Source organism: Vigna umbellata, chromosome 9, assembly GCF_029865625.1.
Source record: "Vigna umbellata cultivar VRB3 chromosome 9, Vumbellata_1.0, whole genome shotgun sequence".
In the NCBI taxonomy this organism is placed as follows: domain Eukaryota; kingdom Viridiplantae; phylum Streptophyta; class Magnoliopsida; order Fabales; family Fabaceae; genus Vigna; species Vigna umbellata.
The window spans coordinates 40,002,078-40,012,799 of record NC_142173.1 but is presented as its reverse complement, the minus strand read 5'-3'; the positions used below and the strand labels follow the sequence as shown (position 1 = coordinate 40,012,799).

Genomic DNA, 10,722 nt, shown 5'->3' with positions numbered 1-10,722 from the left:
GGGGCATCATTTAATAAATGGGACAATCCTTTCAAAGTCTGAGAACAGTTCTTTGCAAATTTCTTATTTTTATCTGAAAATTAAAATCAGTAGAAGAATATATATCCATAGCAAGTGTCATGATTATAAAAAGGAAGGAATACATATCCTTTTTCTTCTTGAGGGAGATGAATTAGAATTATATATTATATGACATTAAGGATAAGGATGTTGAATTCCATCCTAGGCTGTCTCACATGACAACTGTGGACTATTCTATTTCTATACCAATGTAATAATACAAAGTAAATCTTTTGAACGAAAATGGGTACATATAGCTTTTGTGTTAATAATTGTCTCTGTACATTCTTCTTCGATTGGAGGCAATGGAAATCCTCTGATCTTGAAGCATGTTCAAATTGGGAGCCAACAACCGTGTGTAGCGGTCGAAGTACAATAGCTGTTTCAGGAGAAGAGCAAATTCACGAGGAAACTTTAATCCATATGATTCGCTAACCCGAACCTGCAGAACACACATAATCAAACAACCAACATAAGAAATTCCCACAGTAGTGGAGGATCACTGTATAATGGAACATTGCAATGTAGTTTGACTTATATTAGTATGAAAATTTCTCATGTTTATCCAAAATCATATTTCAATACCATTTCTAATTGGAGACTTTTGGGTTTATGGCTTAAAAATTGAAATATTATCTGCTGCCACGTGCTGTATTAGATGGGGTTGATACCAAACTATGAGAGTACAAACTGAGCAATTTTGAAGCGTCATCTTAATTTGTAAAACTGAAAGAAAGCATTACTAATTGTTGCTTTATGAGTAGCAAAACTCCATACATGTATCAATTCAAATACCGGTAGTAAGCAATGACAATTTGAACTTTTTACGTTGACATAAAGAGTTGTCTTTGCGATCTTGTTAGTTCAATATAAAATAGCTTACCACGTCAAGAAAGAGGGCATTCATCTGCCTTTCATCGAAAACTATATTAGCTGCAACAGTGGTCGAATTTGTGGCTGTTCCACTTGTAGTAGCAACAACTATTTCAGTGTCCAACTCCTGCAGTCACATAGTGGCCACAAATGCAAAAACGTAAGCAATAACAGTAACACTCAAATGATTTCTGGGACAGGTTATATGTATATAATGTTACTCTGATGGAAGTACTCATCTACAATAACCATCTATAATAACGTGACACTCTTTGCCTATTAGATAACTAATATAATAAGACATTTTTATATTATTTAACCCAAAACCCAAGAATTTAAGAGGCACGAATATATACCACCTAATAAATGAGATATCTTAATTTTTTTTCCTCAACTACAATGCTAAACATTGTTTACAATCAATTGTATATTCACGCATGGATACAGATATACATACATACTTATCAAATCATTAATTTTCTCAGGACCGTGTATGCAATGCAAGGAATGATAGATTTACGGAAAACTGCCCAGGTTCTACACATTTATCACAAGTATGTCCCAACTCTCTCTCTTCCCTCAACCCTGTCAAGTGAAACTCTAGTATATAGGATCCAAATTCATAAAGGATTCATTAAGTGAAAGATATATCCTATTTTGAGTATGTAGGAAAATCCCAAACATTGGATTTTGTGCAATGGGTCAAAGCCGAAAGACTAAAAGCATGTGTGTAAACTCTTAAACTGTAGACTTTAAGTCTGATTCAATCTCATAAAATAGACTTGTAAAATAAGATTTGCATTCACTTATATATTATAATTTTATCATATTTTTAATTGATGTAAGACCTCAAATTAGCAAAGTACATACACATTCACTTATGTAGTCACATATGGCTGACCAGTGGGTATAAGTGAGTTACAATACTTGCCTTAAGTGATGAGAATACTTTTTCCAAATCTCTGGCAAAGGCTTTTGTATCAATATCCTTGTTTGTAGCTCCCATTTCAATTAAGGCAGATGCCATGGAGTCATAATCTTCAATAGCAATTGATCCTAAGAAGACTTCCATAGCAGCCCATGTTTTAGGGGATATACGACCAACAATTCCTGCAGATAGAATTTTTTGTAGAATGTAGGTTGAAACTTGTAGCACACAAAATCCCAAATAAATGTGTGCATAACACTACTGTATACTGTGAAAATCGTAGGTTTTAGAAAGAAATGGTAACCAAGCTCATGAAAATATTAAGCAAAGTGACAATGATTAGAGTTTAGCTAAAGAATAAACTCATTGACAGGACCAAAAAACACCTTAATTCCAAATAAAATGTATAGACTATTTTGAAACTTTAGAACATTTACAGATGACAAATGTGCAACAAAAAGTTAAAACCATATCTGTAAATATGCACAAAGACAAAGCTGAAGCATACCAAAGTCAAGAAACCCAATACGCCCATCACGAAGAAGCCACAGATTTCCTGCATGTACATCTGCATGAAAAGATTCACATCCAAGCAAACTTCCAAACCTGCAACAACATTTTATACCAAGATACAGAAGGTTCATGTTAAAAGAGAAGATATAGAAATGTTAACTGAAAATTAGAATTTCAGAGTCGTACCAAACATTGAGAGCAGTTATAAGGCTGGTTTCTGGATTAGAAACTAACGAACTTATGGAGTCCAGGTCGGTAAGAGGCACTCCATACAGTCTTTGCATAGTTAAAACTTTCTTTGTACTGCAGTACTGATATACTCTGGGAGCTGTTGCATTCCCTGTTAGTCCCATTGCTTCTAAATATCTCCTGAAAGCTTCAATATTTGCAGCTTCCTTGTAAAAGTCAACTTCTTCAAGCATAGACTCACGTATATCTTTGACTATACCAACCTACTAAAAAATTGCTATCATTACAAGGAAATTCTGAGCACTCCCATTTATTTATGTTAGGTATCCTCGTATAGAAACACAAGAAAAAGGAGAATAATACTGTTTTATATATTCAGTAATTCTGAGTTCATACAATTCAGAATAAAGAGTCAAAATCAAAGGAATGTAAGTCTCTTTGCCCTTCGAAAGTTCCCAGATCATCCTTTTCTCCCCCCTACGTAATTCTTCTCTCATTCCCCTTATTCCCTCTCTCCTCTAACAAAAAGATACTCCCGTGAATTCACATCTGCCACATCAACCATTCTGTTATTTCAGAGTCACTGGCCCCCAAGTGATAGGTTTTCACTTCTTCCTCCATAAACCTGGTGGATTTTCCTAATCTGCCCTTGCACTCCTCCTTCATTCGTGTCAACACCTACCCCTCGAAAATTCACCTTGTCCTCAAGGTGAAGTACAGATTCCATCAGCTTGTGCAGAGGTTCCCATAAATTTTCACAAGCTGGAAAACTCTTCCACCTTACTAACACTTCCATGGTCTGTTCTGTTTCTCCTGACTGCTAAAGACTTCTTCTGGGTGCACTTCGAGCTCCAAGTCTTCAGTCACAAAAGGGAATAATTGCTGGACAACAACGTCATCTGCCACCGCTACAAACCTTTCCATGATCTCGTAAGGACCATAGTACCTTGGGTTGAGTTTTTGATTCACTCTCTTGGCCAATTTCTTCAACTTATAGGGTTTTATTTTCAATTATACCATATCTCCCACCTTATACTCCACCTCCCTTCTATTTTTTTGGCTTGCTATCTCATCCTATTTTGAGCTTGCACCAATTGGTCCTGCAAAAGCGCAAGCATTTCATTTCTCTCCTGTAACATTACAGCCAACTCTTCCAAAGGGGTTGCTGGTACATCACCTCTAACCACTGGAGGTGGGTCTCTCCCATATAAAGACTTGAGTGGTGTCATCTTAGTGGACTCATGATAGGTTGTACTGTACCGAAATTCAGCCCAACTGAGCCATTTAAGCCACTGCTTGGGTCTCACTCGGTCATGCACCTCAGATACGTTTCAAGACTTCACAACTTTAGTCTACCCATCTGTTTGTGGGTGATAGGCAGAACTGAACTTTAATTTGGTTCCTGCTAGCTTGAATAACTCAGTCCAGAAAGAGCTCATGAAAACCCTGTCCCTATCCGACATAATTGACTCAGAAAACCCGTGAAGCTTTATCACTTCCTTCAAGAAAAGCTCAGCAACTTCTTTGGCTGTGTAAGGGTGTGTCAGGGCAATGAAGTGGGCATATTTAGTGAAACAATCTACTATGACCAAGAAAGTATCTTTGCCACCAGATTTTGGTAACCCTCCAATAAAACCCACGGAGATATCTGTCCAAATCTGTTTTGGAACGTGTAGGGGTTGCAGCAGCCCTGCAGGGTTGAGGATTTGATACTTGTTTCTTTGACATACCTCGCATTTCTTCACATACTGTTTTATGTTCTCGCACATTCCATCCCAAAGAAAAAGGCTCGAGATCCTTTCATAAGTTCTAAAGAAACCCAAATTCCCTGCAAGGTCTTGGATTATCTGCTTCAACTTCAACCTTTCTTCCTGCTCAATTTCTGCCTCAATATCTTCTGAACTCCAAGAATTTGACCGTGTGGATGGCTGCATATTGCATTCAGAAAGGGCATCAGCTGCTCTATTTTCTTTTCCTGGTTTGTATTTAATTTCAAAGTCATACCCAAGCAACTTGGAGATCCACTTATTTTGTTCCTCCCCCATTAGCCTTTGATCCCTTAAGAACGGTTAATAAATGGACTTTAAGCTTAACTCAACCTCACAAAACCGGCTTGTAAGGTGAGGTTGGCACCCACTTATATATTATAAATTGGTCTTATCTCTAGTCGATGTAAAATTTCCAACACACACCCCTCACGCCGAGGTACATCTCGAGCGTGAGACTAGACATTAATGACTAGTCCGATAACGGCCTGATAGCGAGTGAAACAATATGCCCAACAAACAACAAATATCGCTAGGATAGGCTCTAACCATAGCTCCGATACCATGTTAAGAAGTGGACTTTAAGCCTAACTCAACCCCACAAAACTGGCTTATAAGGTGAGGTTTGCACCGATTTATATATTATAAATTGGCCTTATCTTTAGTCAATGCGAGACTTCCAACAAGAACTTCAAACTTCTTTGATCAGTATGGATTACGAAATGCCTTCCCAGTAAATAATGTCTCCATTTCTGTACAGCCATGACCACTGCCATCAATTCTTTTTCATAAACCGACTTGTTCAAGCTCCTGCAGAGAGTTTTGGCTCATGTACACCACTGGTTCTCCTCCTTTCATTAAAATTGCACCAGTGTCGTGACGTGAAGCATCAGTTTCTATCACAAAAACCTTTGTAAAATCTAGCACAACAAGCACAAGCACTTGTGTCATTGTTGTCTTCCGCTGATCTAAAGCTTTTTGAGTTGGTGCATCCCATTGAGTCAAAGGCCACGCTATCTTTCCATACTCCTCAACAAACTTTCTATAATATCCTATGAGGCCGAGGAAACCTCTCAATCCTCTCACATCTTTAGGAATTGGCCAATCTACCATAACCATTATCTTGTTAGGATCAGCAACCAGTCCTTGGCCTGACACAATATGGCCTAAATACTCAATACTCCTCCTTTCAAAAGAGCATTTCTTTTTGTTCACCACAGACTGTGTTGCCTTGGTGCATCCAACACCTGTCAGACATGCTCATGATGACAATCTACACTCTTGCTAAAATAAGGATGTCATAAAAAGAACTAAAGGAAAACTTTCTCCAATAGGGGTGAAGTACCTAATTCATGAGAGCTTGAAATGTAGAGGGTGCATTAGTAAGTCTGAATTGCATTACTAAGAACTCATAGTGACCCTCATGCATCCTGAAAGCAGTTTTGGCTATATCTTCTTCCCTCATTCATACTTGACAATACACTGATTTCAGAGTTAACTTAGTCTGAGCTCCACCCAGTTCATCCAACAACTCATCTATGATAGGTATGGGGAACTTGTCTGGTAATGTGAGCTTGTTTAAGGCCCTGTAGTCGACACAAACCCTCCATCCTCCATCTTTCTTCTTAACTAAAATAATTGGACTACTATAAGGGTTGGAGTTGGGTCTTATGATGCCTGCCACAAACTTTTCAATCTCAGTCTTTTGATAATAAGAATACCTATACGGCCTAATATTTGGAAAAATGGTGTTTTCCTTAAGATATATGGCATGGTCACAGTCCCTTTTTGGAGGCAATTCAATAGGGTCTCAATATAGATCTTCATAAGTTACTAGAACCTTTGCTAAGGTCGAGCTAATAGGACCTTTGCTCCTTGTATTTGTCATCATATTGGTTGGACAACATAGCACATACCCTTCTTCCTGATTGGTAAGAGCCTTCACCATCGCCTTCCATGATGCTTGAGATTTGCATAAAGAAGGACCACCTCGTATGCTTGTCTTCTCACGTTAAATCTCCAAGTAAGAATTAAGTTTCTAAAATTCTCTGACATTCCCTAGGCTAGCCAACCAATCCATTCCAAACACCAAATTTGTCCCTCCTAACTCCATAATAAAAAAATGTTGCACAATAGGAATGCCTTGCACTACAACTGCTTAGTGCTTGCATATGCCCCAATTCCTCACTTTGGCACCCGTTCCTACTCCCACCTCATAGACCTTTGTGTTATTCACTTTCAAGTTGAGCTGCTAGACTAATTTCATGAAAATGAAGTTAGTCGAATCGAAGCACTATAATGCATCAATATTAGCACCTCCTTGCCCATAATCATTCCCACCACCAAATCCTTATTTGCTTTTTAGAGAAATCTACAATACTCTGTTGGCCAGAGGTACTCCCTAATCCTCGTCATTATCACTAATTTCTGATTCTTCACCTTGGGATCCTTCAATTAATACAAATTGAAAGTGTTTCAATTTGCAAATATGATCACGACCTCAGGTTTCACCACACTTAAAGCAGAGCCCCTTTTGACTTCTTTCTCTCAATTCGGCTTGAGAAAGTTTTCCTCCAGTCAAAGATTTCTTCTCCCCATGATCTACCTCATGCAACTTGCTACTCATTCCTTCCTTATTTCCTCTTCTCTCCCACCTAGTGGACCCCCGAATATGTATGCCTATTGTCTTCTCCAGGGATTTCTTTTCGTAATTCATGAGTCTCGCTTTGCGCAAAATGATATTATTATGTTTCAGTAGCAAGCCCTATCCATGAGCTCCTCAAGAGACCCTATCATATACAGTTTCAATTCGTCTTGAATCTCTTCCTTCAAGCCATTGAAGAAGATTCCCTTCAGCATGATTCTCTCTTTTCTCCAACAGTGCGGATTCACATTCAAATTGCTCCCTATATTTCATCACAAAGCTGGTCTGTTGCAGACTCAACAATAGACCAAAGGGATTGTGTACCAGCCCTGGTTGAATGCGTTGAATCAATGCACCTTTAAACTCCTCCCAACTAGTCATTTGACTTGCTATGTCCATCATTGATACCAATGCTATCACTACAACGTCCAATTTTTCATCATCTTCTACCAAATTGAGTTTGAAATACCTTTCCGCCCTTACTATCCAACCATAAGCATTATCTCCTTGAAATATTGGGATCTGAAGTTTTCACCCTCTGAAATCATGTGACGACTCACGGCTACTAGTTTGTGTCGTGTGGCTAGCATCGTCTTCACTCTCGAGTTCGCCATCATTGGCATTGGATGTCACCTCCCTTCTCCTCAAACAATGCTTGCGAGGCCGCCCCTTCATGACCTACTGCGAGAGATGATAAGATTTTTCAACTCCGCTAGTTGTTGCTCAAGCCCTTCTATGCATTGCTCTATTGCTAGACGAGTTATTACCATACACTCCCAGAAGAGAGTGGTCTGATACCAATTGTTAGGTATCCTCGTACAAGAAACAAGAGAATAATATTGTTTTATATATTGAGTAATTATGAGTTCATACAATTCAGAATAAAGAGCAAAAAATCAGAGAGAATGTAAGTTTGTCTACCCTCCGAAAGTTCCCAAATCCTCCTTTTCTCCCCCTATACATAATTCTTCTCACTCCTTTTATTCCCTCTCTCCTCTAATGAAAAGCTACTCCCATGATTTCACACTTGCCACATCAGCCATTCTGTTATTTCAGAGTCAAGGATGTGTCCTTGTGGGCCCCCAAGTGATAGGTTTCCACTTTGTCCTCTCATAAACCTGGTGGATTTTCCTACTCTTCCCTTGCACTCCTTCTCCTTCATTCGTATCAATTTGCAATCAAGAAAATAACAATAGAGGATTGAGAAAAAAGGTTATAAATATCCCTTCTATGTAACAAACTAGAAAGAAAAATGATTTTAGTAGAATGGATAAGAATAAAGGAGGATATAGGCAGCATAGTTAAGAATTTTACTCTGTGTACCAGAGAAGATGCCTGTGAAGAAAAACATTACTTTTCATGTTACAGCAAAAATATCCATGTAGAGGTAAAACGTTCCCATATTACTTACAAGAGATGTTCGACTTATTTCAGGACTCAAGAACTCCAATATTCGAGCAACAACATAAACAAAATTAAGATCTGCCACTAATATGTCTTCTATTCCTGGTTTTAAGACCTTTATAACCACATCCTCTTGGGACCCTTTTAGCCTTGCGCCATGAACCTAGATGTAAAATATTGCATTAGCAGCCACATAGTAATCCTAATAAAAGTTTTTGAAAGAGAAATATATGTGCACAAGATATACCTGTGCTATAGAAGCAGAAGCAATGGGTGTTGGGTCAATGTATTCATAAACACTTTCCAATGGTTTTCCTAGCTCCTTACGCAATATAGATTCAATGTCCTCAAAAGGAACAGGAGGAGCTCTATCAAAACAATTTTGGAATTCTTGTACATACTCAGGTGGAAACAGGGTTGGAGCAGATGCTATGAACTACCATAGAGAATCAAATATAACCATCAGTACGAAGTTGCATTGCATGTCATAAAGAAGATCAACTACCAAATTAGAACTAACCTTAGTATTGAGAAAATGATCATATCACATGGCTATAAATTATAAATTTTATCTGCAACTAGCACTATTCTTAAAGTAAAGTTAATTAAAATATTAAATACTGATGATATAGCCATTTTAGACTGAACACAAGTATAATCGTTTTGTACTCAATATTATGAAATATAAACTGGGAGGAGGAGGAATAAGTTGGGGAATTCTCTCATACCTGACCCAATTTGATATAGGTTGCGCCCATGCGCTCAAACAACCGCCTCAAATAAAAGGGTGTGAGTAAACCAAGCTGCATTTCAGTCTGTAATCCAGCAGATGTATTTGCCGACTACAAATGATGCAAGAGTTAATAACTCTGTCCCAAATTTTGATAACAAAATATTAAGATAGAAATAGAGGAATATTAACTATTTTCATAAGGAAACAAGACAACAAGAGCAGGTTCTTAATTTGAAAAAGAAAAAAAAATGTTGGCAATTTATACAACAGTAACATATCTCAGAGCTCATCTTACACCTTCATAATAAAATTATATTTCCAACATTTATGACTAGAAGAAATATCCTCCTTTACTTTTCAACAAGTGTGGACGGAGGTGGTAACTTAAGTAAAATCAATTCCATAGTAAATACCAAATCAATAAATGGACTTGACCAGCTTTAAAGAACAAAAACCCATTTTCCCACTAAAATAAGTTTATGCAATGCAAGAGATGAATTTGAAGAAGTTATATCATATTACCTGATCTAAAAGCTGGTTTAAACTAATACACAATCTAATTTTAGTTTATGGAGGATTATTTTTTTTCATTTTTCCATCTTAGTTTCTTTTCCTATAAGTGCTTCGGAAGAGCTTTTCCAAATAGACCCATAAAGTATTTCAATGAGCTTCTCTGCTAAACTCATCAGGATAATCTTTGATTGAATTATGCACTTACGACAAGCTCTTCTCGAACTAAGCTGTCTACCAAACCCTGTGATAAAGTGTTATGGTTACCTTAGAGATATCAGTTAACCACTCCTGACCAACGCCAATGAAGGCCTGAACCCCTTGAGCCAACCTAAGGACACCCCTCGGACCGGTGTTTAAGGATGTCTCCACAATGTCCTCCACCAGCTTCGGCAGCTTCTCCATGCTATCTGACGCAACAAAAACACCCAACTCGTTCAATTTGAAAAGCGAGAGAGCGTGTAGAAGTAAAGTGAAGAAAAACGGAACCTTGAAAACGACGAGAGGAGAAAAGGTCTCGCGCTTGTGCATAGCGAGCGAAGACAGTGAACCCCTTCTTCGACTTGGAGCGAAGAACGTTGAATTTCGCGAAGGAAGGAGGAGATTGAAGGAAGCGAAGGTGGTGACAGTTGTGATGGTGGTGGAAGAGCGGTAAGCCACCGCTTCTCAACCCCGAAACCGCCATGACGATGGATGTTGAGAAAAGGAACAAATTTTATTAATTTTTTTGTTGGTCGATGGAATTTTCCTGTGGTAGTTATAAGAAATGATTGTGTTCGCTAGTGTTACGATCATGACGTGGATGGTTTAACGAGTATACATTTTTAACAATTGAATTCAATTTTTCTATATACGAAAATTTTCCACCAAAAGAAAATACCAGTTTTATAGAATAGATATTTTACTCGAATTGTTAGCTCTCACAAAGAAGTTTCAATTAATGAATATAAGAAAAAATTGACATGCTGTAAGTAAAGTTGAAATGTTGAAAGATATAATTAATATGAATTTAACTTTTTCATTATCAATTTATTTTTTTCTTAAATAACCTTTTAATATTTATATATAGTTTGTGGATTTTGTTTATGTTTTCTAATATGAA

The 10,722-nt window shown here is 37.7% G+C and overlaps 1 protein-coding gene across 1 annotated transcript; it reads right to left on the bottom strand.

Moving 5' to 3' along the window:
• Window positions 1-123: 123 nt before the first annotated feature.
• On the bottom strand, window positions 124-10,357 carry LOC148193513 (putative aarF domain-containing protein kinase At5g05200, chloroplastic). The gene is made up of 10 exons (XM_088098460.1): window positions 10,110-10,357; window positions 9,888-10,030; window positions 9,106-9,219; window positions 8,625-8,813; window positions 8,385-8,540; window positions 2,561-2,826; window positions 2,370-2,467; window positions 1,865-2,043; window positions 944-1,060; window positions 124-502 (listed from the first exon to the last, which is right to left on the bottom strand). Exons 1-10 carry the CDS (start codon window positions 10,303-10,305, stop codon window positions 326-328), a joined length of 1,635 nt encoding a protein of 544 aa, XP_087954586.1. The 5' UTR covers window positions 10,306-10,357; the 3' UTR covers window positions 124-325.
• Between the last annotated feature and the right edge of the window lie 365 nt (window positions 10,358-10,722).

Bases quoted from the DNA above. Each gene is read 5' to 3' on its own strand.
- LOC148193513 (XM_088098460.1), bottom strand. From the start codon at position 10,305: ATGGCGGTTTCGGGGTTGAGAAGCGGTGGCTTACCGCTCTTCCACCAC. The intron at 10,031-10,109 runs GTTCCGTTTTTC...TTGTTGCGTCAG, and splicing joins CTCCTCTCGTCGTTTTCAAG to ATAGCATGGAGAAGCTGCCG. The intron at 1,061-1,864 runs GCAAGTATTGTA...ATGTGACTGCAG, and splicing joins AAGTATTCTCATCACTTAAG to GAGTTGGACACTGAAATAGT.